We start from the raw sequence: 16983 nt of genomic DNA on the forward strand, positions 1-16983 counted from the left end.
GTTAAAGAAGAAAAACAGATGGGTCAAAGATAAGGTTAGATTTCTGATTTATATAACTGGCTTTGCTGAGAAACAAAGAAATTAACAGAGTACTAGGAAATTTTTTTTCATTTTTGATAATATTTCGGTTATTGTTGATTTTTCTGTTTGATTGTTTTTTAACTCTAAAGTATATGCTGGCCCTCTCATTTCATGCTTCTCCAAAACAATTCTGTGCTAGTGCCAAACACCTTACACACAAAGATGTATTTCCCAGAGGTAGAACAATGGCACAGGAGACACAGGGATAGAGATAGAAGACACACTGTTGGGAAGTGTGGCAGTTATGTGGCAGGGCAGGTACATCACACCTGCTGGAGATGGATTCAGTATGGGGAGGATACCCTGGAGACGGCAGTGAAAACAACAGAGAGTGCAAGCTGAGTTGGAGATATGGAGAGCAGCTGTAACTCAAGCTCAGCCATTGTCAAGGAAACGTGAAACCAGGGCAATCCACAATTTAAAGAGGACAAGGGCAGCTGGCTCAGGGCAAACATAGGCATGTGGGCGGAGAGCTGCCCTGAGTGTATTCCAGGGACACCAATGTGCAGCGACAGCAAGTAAAGGCAGTTGGGAAGTAACTCACAGGCAAAGCTCTCTGTAACAGTTGGTGGCATATTTTATGCAAATGCATCCGTGATTATAAATTTCAGACACTCTTGAAATAGTTTTTCTTTCTGTATTTATTTATTTATTTTTTGGCAGAGGTAGTTTTTTGAAAGGGGTGGGGAGGTTGTTTGGGTCTATTTCCAAATCAGCACATCAAAGATTTGCATGTTAAAGCTTTTCAAAAATGTATAATTATTTATATAACTACAGAACTGAAAACACATTCTGAATGTCATTTAGTCCAGGCTCCTGTCCAGAAAAAGTGAAACCATAAGCAATTTAACACTGGTGGTTGTCTATCTAAGCTACCGGTAAGGATCCCTACACATAGAGATTCGCCCACCACTCTGCTGGCCTGCTCTCACACTTATACTGGAACTTCAAACAAAGGCTGTTTTCTCTTTTCTTAAGCCCAAACCAACACAATTTTGTTCAAATCCATTTCCATTGTTTAGCCCTCTGCAGACTAGTCTCCCACGACCAGTTTTCCTTAGTCAAAGTTCCTTTTTCTCTTTGTCAGCTCCTATTTTTCTGGTCTACTTTTTCCCTACTTATTAATGCAATGTTACCAAGACATTTCTCTTTACCTAATTCTGGACTGCCTGACCAACAGATAGTAGCAAGAGACACTGTGTAAAATGCCAGGTAACAACAACAACCTGGTAAGAGTTTTATGAAGCCTTAGTCCATGCGATTTCTAAGATATTATTGGAAATTAACAAGCAGAAGAAAGGCAGGAGAGCAGGTGAGGGAGTCACTGGATGTGTTGGGAAACTAGAGCTATAATGAGCATTTCAGGAGGATTCCAAGACATTTTGGAAAACAGCTCTTGGGAAGACATTAGCCAGTCAAACGGAGAGTAAGTAAAGCCAGTGGAGCAAGCACTCTCTGAAAGAGGCTTCCTGTCACCCCAGTTTCACAGAAGAGGGACTGGGGACACTTTGTAGTTTAGTGAAGACGGCACTCTTTCCTTAGGCAGATAAAGGTAACTCAAGGGGATACAAACAACATGCATTTTATTTCTATTGTGAACATTACAAGAAGAATTTACTTTGTCAGTAAGAAAAGGATTCTCATTAAATTTAAGGAAGAACCAATGGCTCTACTCCCAACCTGTGTGTACTGATGGTCTTCTTCCCCACTTAACGTTGTATGATTGTTCAAAATTTTTCTACAGACAAACCCAGCTACCTGCAAAAGTTAAGTGGCCTTTCTCCCAGTCTTGGCTGGAATCAGCGTTAAGCCACATCCATCAAATTGTCCCCACAAGGGTCCAGAGACACCCCCCCATTTCCTCTCCTCTATAAAATCCTCTCATTACCTGGTTAATGCAACTCTTAGGATCATTGGTTACTATTCTCACCCTGTCTTTTATACTACAGTGCCTAAGTGTTTACAGCAGGTTATAATGGAACAAATGAAGGCCTTCAGCAACCAGGCGGTCAACCAAATGCTGCTACGGGAATGTACTCGGCTCCCCACCCAGGAGACAGCGGCCTGAGACATCGCCCCCATGCCAGTAAAGAGTACCTCGTCGCCCTGTGTCAGCAGGAAGTAGCCCTAAAGACAGATCATCGTCCTTCTACTCCTCCTGGACTTTTGGGACTAATGTAACCCCATACAAATCCTGCTTTATAAAAAACAAAAGGGGGAATGTTAGGAAAATGGCGCAGTTTTAGCCAGGTGGCCGCATGGCCCAGCTACCTGATCCAGGCTCCACCCCCATCCTAATGGGATTCGCTGCTCCTGCTTCCCTGCCCGCCCTCAGGCGAAGTTTTAAAAGGGCCTGTTCCTGAACAGGTGCTCTCTTGGTTCTTCTCTCTTGGCTCCTGGAGCTTCTCCCCTGTGCTCTCTCCTCTCTCTTGGCTCATTTCTCTATCTTCTCTCCTCTGCTCCTCTGTCTCTCTCTCTCTCTCTTATACTCTCTTTCTCTCTTTCTCCTTCACTGCCCCTTCACTCCTGTCTGTAGGGTGTTCCCCAATAAACCTTTTCCCTTAAAAAAAAATTAAGGAAGAAATTCTGCCCAAGAAAAGTTATTAAACAGCTAAATGAATTAAAAAAAAAAAAGAAAAACAGTGTGAAAGGGTGATAGCTTATACAGAAGCCTCTAAAAAACAGGAGAATTCTCGTATATAAAGTGGGTAGAAGATCTACAGTTACAGTTTTATTAAGAAAGAAGGGATTAAAAGTCAAGGGTATGGCCTCAGGAGTCACAGCGCTTAGGTTCAAGTGCCAGCTCTGTAAATTCATAGTGAGAACTTGGGAAATTAAAAAAAAAAAAAAATCTCTCTGGGTCTCAGTTTCCTGGTCTACAAAATACAGAAAATAGCATGTACCTTACATGGTTACAGATTGATTAAATGAACTAATACATTTCATGAACTTAAAATAGGGCTGGACATAGTGGTACAGTGGGTTAAGTCTTCTCTTGGGATTCCTGCATCCAATATCAGAGTGCCAATCCCAGTCCTGGCTACTCGGCTCCTATCCAGCTTCCTGCTAATGCATCCTGGAGGCCATGCTGGTCCGGTGCACTTGGCCCTGCCATCCACGTGGGGACCCAGATGGAGATCCTGACCCTTCCCTTCAAACTGGTCTATTACTGACTGTTACAGGCATTTGGGGAGTAAACCAGCAGATGGAAGATCTCTCTCCCTCTCTCTCTTTCTCTCTCTTTCTCCCTCTCTTCCTCTCCCTCTTCCTTCCTCTCTCCCTCTCCCTCTCACTACCTTCCAAGTAAATGAACATTATTAAACATTTTTTAAATATCTCAAAAAAGGGGCTTAAGATAGCGCTATTTTGAGAGCCATTTAAGATTTTGCTATTGTTGTTGACATTAGTCAGTAGGGAAAATTCCAATGATATGTTGTCAGACACTACAGGTAGAGATACAGGATGACTGTACTTTATGTAGGTTAACTGTAGACAATTATGTGTTTATTCTTGTCCTTTCCTTCCTCCTATTCCTCTCTTCGGCTGAAGCCCAGACCTGGAAGTTAAGAAGTGCATGTGCGACTCTCTTCCACTAACCAGATGTATGATTTTTCTTCTATCAAATCACCAATTCTCAAATTGCTGTTTCAAATTCTGAGTTTATCTTTCCCTCTAATGCTCTTTTTCCACCAGCACCCTCCTTTCTCCTATCTCTCATCCCTCCCTCTCAGTGTTGTGTCCTTTTCTCAATTAGCACATATCTTAATCTTCCCAAATTCCCTAAGACCTCAGTCTTCACTCATCCTCCATTGCCAATGGGCAGAAGACTCTCCAGAATTGTATATTTGACTCCAATCAATTTTTCATTGTATCTGTTTGGGATGAAATGCAATAGTTTCTGTATCATACAAACAAAGACTGTAATAACCTCTTAAGTTTGGGAGAAGGGAGAAACCCATCATCCTTCTTTGCCTCCAGTGACCTCTGGGAAAACACAAAGCTTCTGGCTAGCAGTCATACAGGAGCACCATGGCCAGATGAAGAATTAGCCTAATTCCTAAAGTTGCACCCATCTGCACTGCTGTGAATGAAGTCAGTGCAGAGAGTAACAGAGTAAGAGCACACAATGCGTTAAGTTCACATGAAAAAAAAGTATTTAAAAGTTATATAAATTATGACTGAAGAAGGACATATTATTTTAATTTTACTATTCTAATTGAAATGAAAATCGAAGGGGACACAGGAAACTCAATTATCTTTGCACTTAAATATCTATCTATCTATATATATACATATATATATGATGATAGAAACTGAACAGCGAGGCATGTTCTGAAACTTATAAATCATGCAACTAGTTATTAAAGCAAAAAATTTTAAGTATCCTAAATATTCTGGTAAAGGAAATTTCTAGGATATTGATTGACAAACAAAACACAAAAAAAGTAAGAAGACTCCTGTGATGGTCTTGGTTTATGTTGAACTCATGAAGAACTCTATAAATAAATTTAGCTTCCCTAGTACACTTATGTATGAAAAATTTAAAGATGTCAATATTATTTTAAACATTAGTCATCTGTCTGAATATGAATGTTGCTCGTGCCCACAAAAATAAAGTTTCATCAAAATAAATTCTTGATAATTATGGGTAACTGTCAGTACCATCTCTGAGCAACACTGAATACAGCTAGTTTTCCACACAACTCCTAGAAATGGCTGAGATGATGCTAATTAATAAACTGCTTAAATTAATAAATTGCTTAAAAATAAAAATGCTAAATCATAGCATATCTGATCACAAAGAAGCATATACTTTGTCATAAAAATATACAATTTTGTGTGCTTAGATTCTGTATAGAAAAATATAGATTACATAAGCTATTTTTCTATTAAAGAAATATACAGAGGTACCTCATTCATATAAAATGGAATCAAAAGATCAGTTATCTTGGTGCAAAAACTTTGAAGTTCATGCACAGACTTTTATAATGTGTATATTCCATGAACTTTCCAAAAATCCTTCATGTTTTAATGACACTTTAGCCAATGCATATTCTAAGGAGTTTAATACAAAATACAATTTTGAAGATTTCTCTTAAAACCTCTTGGCTTAAATTATATAATGTTCTTAAATACATCTTATTTTTCTGTATATATACATATATGTATTCTTCTGTGTGTATTGCATACGACTATACTTATATAGCAAAAGTAAATGTCCCATTATTTTAAAATGTTTCAATACTTTATTTCATAGAGAACTGGCCCAATTTTTTAAATGGGCATTCACAAACACATCCCATTACAACACTTAATTGTGCATTCAAGTAGTGAAATGCAAAATGTAACTTCCTATTTTTATAATGTTTCAATAAATTACACAATATTTTAAGCATCACATATAATTTTAAATAAATAATGACACTCTTTGCATGGGAAACATTTATTTTGCACTGAAACTCATTCAGTTCTCCAAAGTGGTATCTTCCACGCAGCAGCTAAAGCTTATGCTGCCATACCAGCTATTTCCCTAAGGAGAGTCCAGGCATGCTTAATTATAGAGACATCATTACTTAGAAGAAAAACATGACTCTTTAATTTCCTTCCCTCTGCTAGACTAGGGCAGTTCATTCTGCTGAATCTAGCAATGTCTGAGGAACACTGACACTAGTTGCATATATACAGCCAGGTATTGGTAGGTCAGGAACAATGGGAACAACTCCTAAGCTCTCAGTGCTGCTGCCATTATGGATTAGCAGCCACACAGAATTCATTAGGTCTATAATTAAACACAGAGAGCCCTTCCTGAGGTTAGAATACTAGTGAAGCTGCTGTTCTTCTTTGCCACTCCTCTTCTAAATTCTGGACCACCACATCTCTCCTGGGAACCAACCTAAGAAAGTGCTACTTGTAATGTGGTATCAGCATATTTCTGTAACGTGGTCCTGTAATGTGGTGTTAATCTATTTCTCATTACAGGCCAGACAGTTTTAAACACAACTAACTAGATCAAAGTCCAGCGGAGCTCTTTGGCTTGCCAGTTCAGACTTGCTTTTCTCCCACTTCTTTCTAATAATAGTCAAATATAGCAGAAATAGCATTAAAATACATCTCTCTAATAAGAATCACTCATAAGTTCCATTTTAGACAAGCTGTATAGAAGTCAAACTCACTTATCTGAAACAATGCACTATCTTTTTACTATGTAATTTCAACCAAGTGCCCACCTTACCACAATCAGTGTCTTCAGCAGGCCCATATTTAACTCTGTGTCCATTTATATGACAAAGGTAGGTCTTTACAATTGTGCTGAATCACCACAAACCTTTACATTTTCAATAATTTAACTCCTAAACTCTGAAATGCATGGAAATTTTATGTAGTTTGTTTAGTGAAACAAAGTATTTTTACTGAAAAGGACAAAAATTAGTTGTACTGGTCTTCATATGTAACATATTGGGATTCTATTTTTAATTAAGTAACATAGACTCAACTAATTAAACATGATATGAATAGGTCAGTAAAGGAAGGAAATAAACAAGTGTTACAGAAACTAAGTGTGTTACATTTTTTAAGATATTATTTATTTGAAAATCAGAGTTACAGAAAGGGAGAGAGGGAGGGGGAAGAGATGAGAAAGGGGGAGAAAGGGGGAGGGTGGGAGGAGGAAGAGGGAGAAAGGGGGGAGGGAGGGAGGCAGGGAGGGAGAGAAAGAATCTTTTACCTGCTGGTCTACCCCTCAAGTGGCCACAATGGCCAGGGCTGAGCCAGAAACTTCATCTACGTCTCCAACATGGATAACAGAGGCCCAAGCTATTGAGCCATCTCTGCTGCTTCTCCCAGTCCATTAGCAGGGAGATGGATCAGAAGTGGAACAACAAGGAAACAAATTGGCACCCATGTGAGATGTCAGTGTCACAGGCTGTAGCTTCACTTGCTATGCCACATCCCAGGCCCAAAAGTGTGATGAATTCTGACAAGCTATTCCATTGTCTTTAGTATCATGGCATAAGAAAGTAGCACTAAATTTAAGGGTCTGTCATAACCCTCAAATCTGAAGACTTTATTATAACTGAGCCAGTTAAATTAGCACCAAGCTGACAACTAGTGAAGAACTTCCCAGCATCCATTAGCTGTTTGAGAAGTGAAATGTGCGGGCTATGTCACATAATGGATAGAGCTGCTTGCTGAGGTCTTGAGTATGCCTGTGCTCAAATTCCAGCTCAGCTCTGCCATTTACCAGCTGTGGGAATTTCGGCAAGTAACCTACAATTTTCTCATCTGTAACACGGGAATTTTATGAAACCTATCAAGTAGGACTGTTGTAATAATAAATAAGGTAAAATGGACAAAACACACCATAAAATGCTTTTCTCTCAGTAAACAATAGTAATTTCAATAACAACTACTGACACTTTAAACAAAAATGATTTGAAACTGTACTCACATTCAAAAGGCAGTTAAAGGAAGGGCAACCAGTGTGCTTTCTGAAATAATTTGGTGTATAATATTTTGGAGGGAAATCATGTAGATTTAAGGAGGTATGATATGATGAACTAGTGTCACGTCCTCTTCTAGTCAGCACCATTAAAAGGCAACCTCTTTTCTGACCTCTATCCCTATAGACTAGATGCGTCTGTTTTAACCTTCATATAAATATAAATAGAACCACATAACACGCTTTCATGGAGTTGCTGCCTTAAATTGCACAGTAATTTGCTTAGATTTTATTTAGAGGGGTAAGTGAACCAGTGTCCTCTTTACTCAGCTGGTCATATAGCCACATTTAATGTGGCAAAGGAGAACTCTACTACATTTGATGCATACTAAAGAATATAAATAAATGTAAATCAAAAATATATCTGCAAGTAGTGCAAACTAGACTTATATACACACCTTTAAAATTTTCACACTTAACATTCACTATGTCCTATAGCCATCTACTCTGATCCCATTAGACATACCATTCAAATTTTCATGTTTTTCTGTGAGTTTGTAACTATTATCTACTCACAAACATTCTGTGAGGAAGGCTATTCATAGCATACTAAGAGTCTGAATAGGTGGCTTCCCAGTTTGAAATCGTAGAAATATTAGCAGCTTTGCTGTATTTTCCACATTTACTTAGAGGCAAAGCCATATCTGGAATTCAGTTATTCAGTTCTCAAGCCATGTTTTAATTACACAAAATAATGTAAGTAATAATACAGGATGAAAGGAATCTGGAAGAGCTTTGCAGTCATTTCCATTCCCAGGTAGACATACATGGAATCCATGTTCAAGAGAAAAAAACAAAAGCCATGTAGCTTCACGAGAGCTCTAAAGCAACTGACCAAAAACATTTTTTAAAGAAACACAACTCAAACATTTTAAAATTTACTATTCAGCAAAGACCCTACAAAGTTACCTATTCCTGCACTTCTGGTAGAAAAGAAACTCACAAAATTATAGAGAAATAGACATACAGAGAAAGTATAATGGCTTTGCATGATACTTTTAATAAATTAAAATTTTAAAATATAAAAATCATTTATTCTAAATTATAATAAATATTCATAGGCACTATTTGAAAGTAGAGTTTGCATAGCAATTTCTATTGTTAGGTTTATTAAAACAAAATCTGAATATGCCTAATTTATAATAGTTAACGTTGCAACTAGTGTACCATTATCAATGACTATTTTCAGGAATAAATGTGGCTCAGAATCCCAATTCTTACAATGCTACTAAAAATAACGGAAATATTAAGTAGTTTTAGTTAGTTGGAATAATTATTTTTTTTAAAAAATCAGTTTGTCACATTTCATTTAACGATATCCAAAACTACAACATGGTTTCACTGATGCAGATGTAGTTTTATGTTTAAAATATAATCTGCTTGTAAAAAATATAACTTGCTTGAATTTTTGAAGTTCAAAAATACTACCTAGTTTGCAGCATATGTGTAACTCACTTTCACTTACTTAGAAGAGCCTCAAAGACAAATTATAAATTTAATAGACTCATTCTTATACTAAAGCCCTTAAAATTAAGATTCTTATTTAAGTAGAAAATAACCAAATATAAACTTCAAACAGAAATGATATTTTAGATGTTATTCATATAGCAAAAATCACATTTTAAGTATGGGATGGTAATAGAATATAGGTTTCAGTGGAAAATGAGAGAGTTTTCACAAATGCTTTCGTGTTAAATGCTTGTTATATCATAGAATAATCAGAATATGTAATAAATACTTTAATTACAGCTAGATGTGTGTAACATTAGAACCCAGCTGTAAGTAACAAAAACAGAGGTTCATTGTCCTTCCTGTTTCCTTTTCTTTGTTAAGTTAAAACCACTGAGCAATGCAAAATCCTTTTGGATGAGACAGAAAATATTCCATATTTGAATATGTTTGCAATGGTATCAGTGGTAACAGTGATGATTTAAAAAAAAAAAATAACAAATTGACCCTTATAAAATGCTTAATATGTACCTGGCAATTTTCTAAAAGCTATTTCTGAAATCATATGCTTAATTTCATAAGAGCCCTACGAAGTAACTGTTGTTGTTTTCCCAACCTCACAGATAACACAACTCAGGAAAGTTTCACACAAGGCAACCCGGCTTATGAGTCTGTATAATTTAACCTTCACGCTGTTGTAGGCAGGCATACAGGATAAAATTGGTCAGGTTTGTGACCTGGAAGATCACGCCTTCACCACACCCCTGTGTGACCTCATGTCCGTACCTGACCACACCTGTGTGCCCACGGGTCAGTCAGGCTAATTAATAAGTCCCCTTTGGAAGTGGATTAAAGGCCTGGGACACAGTGGGCCCAGCCCTTTTTCTTTGGCCTTTTGCCATTGAGGGCCCTTGCTGCCCTGCACCTCCAGGGCACGTGGCCTTTGGGTCACCCGCTCCATGTTTCCTGGCCTATATGCTCCTCCATGCGGCTGGTTCCTGGTACTTTGCATGAAGCCAGATTTATCTCTTTTAGATAGAGCCCTCACTCTCCTATGCATTTCTCTCACTAAATAAAAAGCTTAAAAACTTATGCTGCCTCGTTTATTTATGCCAGTATTCAGAATGCTTCTCTGAATATTAGGGAAGAACCCACACAGGCGTTTTAATATTGGGAATTTATTAATAAGCACACAGTGATATCATATGGCACCCCATATTCCGCAATCATATGGCAACCCAGATGGGACTTTTAGGGGGTCAGTCTCCAGTTTCCTTGGTGTCCAACGTGAGGATAATAACAAATGGGGCTAATAACAGGTGGGGCCTTTAAGGGATTTTGATAATCCCCCAAAATTGATTAAAAAGAGAAGTAGGCAGCATGATGAGAACTGGCTTCCTATGGCTTCCGACTCCATTTCTCTGCCTGTATCCCCTCCCTCCTCCACCTGAGGTGGTGCTTTCCCTACGCGTCCAGCCGCAGGTGGGGGAAGGGGAACACAGGGCTCCAACCTGCTCACCCTGGAACACTACAGATGCATGTCAGAATATGAAAAAATTCATTTCTAGTTTGTGGCATTCTAGAATGCAACTCAGTTTTGATTATTTTATAGTCAATATAAGCTTTTTAAATAGACAGATATACATCTTTAACTGTCATATTTTAAGACTGTCCCAGAATATTTCATGAGAATCAAAACTACTAATGAGGGGCCTGTGCTGTGGCTTAGCAGGTAAAGCAGCCGCCTGCAGTGTCGGTATCCCAAATAGGCGCAGATTCAAGACCCAGCTGCTCCTTTTCCAATGTGTGAGAGAACTGGAGAAAGTTCCTGGCTCCTGGCTTAAGATTGGCTCAGCTCTGGCCATTGGGGCCATTTCGGGGGTGAACCAGTGGATGGAAGATCTACCTCACCCCCCACCTCTGTAACTGTGCCTTTCAAATAAATAAATCTTTTTTAAAAACTAATGAATTATGAATTTGTCTTTGTCAAAACTTTTCAACACTGGTGATCTATTTTTTCCTACAGTGGCAGACTTCAAACAAAACTCAAAATCATTTAGTCGAGAATCTACTTACTTACACAGTAACTGCTTAAATTAAAAAAGAACAACTTACAGAGATTAGATATACCTATATAATATTTTTATTGTAGTAGTTAAAATGTTGAATCAATTTATATGTTGGTAAAACCTATATATATATATATATATATATATATATATATATTACCACAAGAAAGACACTTTGAGCAAGGTACCTACAAGTATAAAAAGGTGTGCCATTGCCACTGGATTCCAGAAGCCTATACATTCAGTGGGTAAAACTCAAACAAATCACATGACAATGCACAAAAAGGGCTTAGATTATACTTTTAACATGTGGAACCAAAGCATTTTAAACAGTGAATGGCCTTAGGTTTCTACACCTAACCAAATCCATGAAGACTCTAATTTCCTCAGAGAAAGAATCTTGTACTTTCCCAAATTTAGCCTGCAGCTTACAGTGGGTGCTTAACAAATGTTGTTGACTGACAAACAGAAAATAATGTTTTCTCTTTTTCACCAGCTCCCTTTCAATCTGTTCTGTACATTGTAGCCAGAGGAACATTTGAAATACGAATTTGATAAAGTCATCCTCTTCTCCATCTTCCACTCTATATGGTTTCCATTGTTTTTCCAGCACTTTTCCCATAAAGGTTAAAATGGTTGATATGATGCAGAATATGCTGCAAGGCCTGCCCCCACTCCTCTTTTGAGTAGGAAGTGAAAACTTCATACTCAAGGGCATGCTTTGCCATGTCCTGCGCCAGATTTCTCTAGCTCCTACTTCATCAGGTTAAATATATTCTGCTTTTACCTGTTAAATCTTTGTCATCTTTCAAGCTTCAGTTTAATAATCACTACTCAGGCAAATATCCCTTGTTTAGGTCATCTCACACAATTTTTACCTTTCTCAGTACCATGCTCCCATCCTTCAAAATACATACCACCATTTTAAGTTTCTTCTGTTTGCATAAATGTACCTCCTCACTAAGAATAGGCGAGAACTATTTCTGAGCTTCTTCACCAGTTACTGTATAAGCCCAATACTCTAACACATAAAACAATCAATATTTGCTGAAGAAGTAAAATTAATGAATGAGTGAATAATACAGTGAATTAGTAAAGTCATGGAAAGCAGAGAATTTCTTCAATGACATCATCAAGATGCCATGCTCAAGAATACTAAGAAATCAACAGCAGCCATAGTGCTTATTGCCATTTAAGCAGATAAAATACAGATGAATGATAATCTAGTATGCAGTTTTACTATGCATGCTCTTTAAAACGCATAGGACCTGGATCTAGAAATTAAAAGGTGTAACTTACTTATTGATCATCCTTTTACTCTTTTTTAAGCTGGATAGTCACGGAATTCATTAACTCTTCCAAGATGCTAGGAATGCTAATAAGTGATCCTAAGTACAAACTTATTATTCTCCAGCAGCACTTAAATAAGTATGATTCACTGAAAAAACTAAGTATTCCATAAGCAACCATCTTTCAGGAAAAATGACGTTCTTGGATAGTTGCATTCTGAGGCTGACTCTCAGGGTCAAAGAACATAATTCATGCTAAATAAGTTCTGTTCCATCAGCCATTTTTATTTGTGTGTCTTTTTATCTTGAACAACACCTGAACCTGAAAAAGACCCCAACCCAAATGAACTGGAAATCTTACTCAGCAGACATGATGATACAGTGTTTGGGCTAAGAGAACTTATGCCCTCACCCAGGCTCTGCCAGAAACTTGGTCAATGCCCATAACCTTTCCAGTGTTCTCTCTCCATCCGTACATAAATACTAGTAAATAAGTAAAACCTGTTGGGCCTGAATAGACACAGCAGGATGAAACTGAGCTCATTCAATAAATGATAAAAATGCATAGGTGCATACATTGTTTCCAGGCATTGCATGCCAGGAGGACAAACCAGGGAAGAGTCTTAATATATTCTTATTGTCCTTTCAGTAGTTCTTATTGTATCTTAAATACAAAGGCAACTAATATATTGTTAGACTTTTTCCTATCAAGTTAATAAAGAAATTGTTGTTAGGAACAGGGATAATTTGAACTCACATTTAAGATTTACTTGTCTACATTTTCCCCTAAATTCTCTCCACTAAATTTGGAATTATGGAATTATTTATTTTGAAACTATTTTTTTAATAAAGAATGCAGCAATTAGTATATACTAATTAGTATATACTTCATCTGAACAGAAATCATCTTTCCCTAACCGTCAATACATGATCAGTGCTGGGAGAGGAATTCATTCTCAATTAATTATTCAATAGCCACTTGACACACATGAAACAGGGAAAATAAGCAAAATGGAGCCAATCCTTCTGGGAAGACCGAATCTGCCTTTCCCACTCCATCTTCCATTTCTCAGAGCATCGGAAGAATCCACCCTTTTGTTTCCCTTTCATGATTAATGATTTTTGCATTCTGTTTTCAAGTTAAATTTTCTAAATGAATCAATGCTCCAGAGTGATCCTGATGGATTTGCTTTTCTGGGTCAAATTTTCTTATATATGAGGTATTACACTGTTCAATTATGCACCACTGTAATTACAAATTCCTCCTTTTATAGCAAGAGATTCATTTATCAAAATAAAATGTTTCACATACATTTAATTCTGTTCCTCTTTAATATGTTTCTTTTTAGATGCTTTCTCTTAACTATTCCTGATTATGCATGGTCCCTGGATCCCTACATTAAAAATGCACAGAAAAATAAAATTTTCATTTAAAATACCCTCCCACACAGTACAAGCTGTCACTGTGTCATATTTGTTTCCTAATTTAAGAAAGGAAGTTAGATATTGTGTGTCCTTCTTTAAATTGCCTCCTCTGTCTTGGAATGTGGCATTAGGATACTTCAAACATTTTTTCCCCTAAAATGATTTTTATTCATTTAGCTTAAATGTATGCAACTGCAAGTTTTGCTATAGAAATCATCATATCTGGCTATCCTTGTCACGGTTTACAATCAAGTTAGATTTGGTAGGAAAAAAAGGATTACGTTTTATTTTTGTAAAACGTAAATATGAATTCTGGTCTTCCATCCATGGGAACATACTGGTAAAACTGAAGAGCTGTGCTGGCCAGATATACAGTCTTCTATAATTACTTAAAACTAAAATATAAAGAAAACAAAAACCTACACGAAAACAAAATGCAAAAAAATAACCCTTAACTTTCCCCCCCCTCTAATCCAATGAAGGCTACTGAACTCTCCTAAAGATCAGTTTTTTTCCTAACTAACTCCCTTTGCTGCTTAAACAATTACAAATTTCATCAAGTCTTCATTCCTCTGAAAATCAAGTGAGAATCAAGTGAGAGAGAACTGCCAAGTCTAATAAGATTTACAAAGGCTAGTTCTCCCTAGCAGTGTCAACAACAACAACAAAAAAAAAAAAAAAAAAAGAAAAAGAAAAAGAAAAGAAAGGACAAGAAAAAAATAAAGGAAACTCAAGGCTGAAGGCATTACACCATAAAGCACAGTCACACATTGAGCTTCGCTCCCTGTGGCTTTTTAGCAATTCACAGCCTCCCCCCCCCCCCCCATTTCAGCCACAAATGCCTTTTATCCATACATAGATTGCCATGATATGACCCATGACCCATTTGCTATTTTATTTAAACCCTGACACCTTCTCTCCTGCTTAGCCACTGATATAAACATGTTTCAAGTTTTTCTCATCACTCTCTATTTAAAGGTTTTCCCAAATTTGTTCAACAATGCTTTTCTTGATCATTGTCTTGTAACAACATGGGAGAAAAACACTGAGACCTGAACTTTAATTGTACAGGGTAAGTAGCAAACTTCGGGATAATTTCTGTTGTTTAGTTCCACACTGTTTCAAGCCCAAGAACCCGGAAATTGCAACTTGGCCTTCACTACTCAGATCAATACCATCAGCTGAATATTCTAAGAAAATCTCCTGCAGTCCCTCACATGCATCCCATTTGTTAACCTGCCGAACTTTCCCAATTCAGCAACATCTAATTCTATTTCTCTTCCAACACACTGGGTAATTGAGAAGCCTGTTATTTCATCTCTAAGCGCTCAGAAAACATTAGCTGACCTCTCTCAGAATTCAAGAAACCGCAGAAATCACAAAATTTTACTTAAATTTGACACATGTTGGACATAACCATGGAAACCAACACTAATTCCAGAAAACATCCTCTTGTTAATGAAGAAATCTTCACAGCCCCTCCTGCCTTGTATTCACAACCAAAAGCAAGTGTCGGAGCCCTGTTTGCAAAAGCCACAGCAGTGCCTGTGAACCCGTGTTTTTCTAACAGGAGTAACCACGTGGGAATTCTCAACTAAGGCCCAGGTGAACCTCGCCTGCACTTCATTTTCCACCAAGTTCATACCCAGTCTCGTAGACGCCTGTCTGCCCTTATGGGCAAAGTCTCCGAGGGGACGGATTTAAAGGTACTAGAGGGAAGTCTACTGGCCATTTAGGTGGGCAACGGGCCAAGAAATACTGGGCCCATCCCGCCTAAGAACCCCAGGAATGACAAGAGGCCATTCTGCTCGCCTCTGGGAGGGAAGCAGGCTTGCAAGAAAGGGCTCCCAGTCGAAAAGGCTGCTCCACTACCGTGAGGGCGCCAAGCAAGGAGCGGTGGTAAGTGGTGAGACCAAGGGGCCGCAGAACCAGGCCTGCACCTCCAGGGCAGCCGCCCCCACGCGCTGTCCGGAGAAGGAAGGCCCCATGCACTGGCCTGGCCCGGCCCGCCCGCCGCCCCGCGCCCTGCCCCGGCCGAGGGCCCCCGTGCGGCGGGCGTCGGGCCTTACCTTGGCTGCAGTCCTTGCCGCGGAAGCCGGTCCGCGAGCAGTCGCACACCGCCTGGTCGTCCACCACGGAGCACACGCCTCCGTTGAGGCACACGCCGCCCTCGCCCTCCTCGCCCGCCTCGCACGGGCTCCCGCCGCCGCTGCTGGGCGGCTCGTCGTCCAGCTTCACCTCGCCGCTGTCCACGGGCAGGGCCTGTGAGGAGTTGACCCTGACGTCGCGGATCCACCCTTTAAAGGGCTCCCGCTCCCTCACCGAGGCCAGCGTAAGCTTGAGCGCGGCCGCGCGCAGTTCCGGGGGCAGACCCCCGACGAAGAGGCCGCTGAACACCGTCATGTCCCGGCGTTTGGACTTGACCTCCACCCACTTGGCCTCCACCTGGTCGATGTAGAGCGTGGTGTTGCGGAACTGGCGGCGTATGCGCACGCTGTGCCAGGCGCCGTCGTTGACCGGCGTGTCGGCCAGGAGCGTGGCGGGCTCGGCGCAGAAGATGGAGAAGCTGAGCTGCAGGCGGCCGCCGCGCGTCAGGATGAGCTCGAGGAAGTCGCAGAAGCCCTCGTCGTCGAAGTACAGCACGAGGCCGCGGGCGCTGCGCGTCTTGAGCTGGAAGCTCATCTCGCTCTCGCAGCACGCGTTCCACTTGGGGAAGCGCGTCCACTGGCCCTCGGCGCCCGGAAACTCCAGGCCGCTGCCCAGCTCCGCCCAGCAGCCCAGCAGCAGCAGCGAGAGGCACAGCAGGAAGCAGCCCCCGCGCTGGAGCAGCGCCGTCCCCATGCTCGGGGCTGGGGTGCGGCGGGGGGGTGCCGGGGCCGACAGGGTCAAGGTGGTCCTGGACACCGTGGTGAAGAAATAGGGGTCCGCAGCAGAGGAAGAGCAGTCGCGGCGCGGGCCGAGGCACCCTCCTTTCTCTAGGCCTTGTCTTCTTCTTCTTCCAGCAGCCCCTCCCTCTCTCCCAACAGCCCCCTTCCAACTGGACAGGGGTGACCCCAGTGGTCCAGGGCAGCCACAGAACTTCCAGACCAAAGGGAGGATACACTTTGGAGGCACCGTTCTGTTAGAGGCGTCAACAGAAGACCAGGGACGTCACTGGTCCATTTGAGTCTGG

The 16983-nt window shown here is 40.1% G+C and overlaps 1 protein-coding gene across 5 annotated transcripts in view; it reads right to left on the bottom strand.

Moving 5' to 3' along the window:
- NRXN1 (neurexin 1) overlaps window positions 1-16652 on the bottom strand; it is a 1232227-nt gene extending 1215575 nt beyond the window's left edge. For all 5 annotated transcript variants that reach the window (XM_062209424.1, XM_062209423.1, XM_062209422.1 and 2 more), the window contains exon 1: window positions 15881-16652. In XM_062209424.1, the coding sequence (XP_062065408.1) occupies window positions 15881-16652 (772 nt within the window). The remainder of the gene's footprint in view (window positions 1-15880) is intronic.
- Between the last annotated feature and the right edge of the window lie 331 nt (window positions 16653-16983).

The sequence above is a fragment of the Lepus europaeus genome, chromosome 13, assembly GCF_033115175.1.
Source record: "Lepus europaeus isolate LE1 chromosome 13, mLepTim1.pri, whole genome shotgun sequence".
Taxonomy (NCBI): Eukaryota; Metazoa; Chordata; class Mammalia; order Lagomorpha; family Leporidae; genus Lepus; species Lepus europaeus.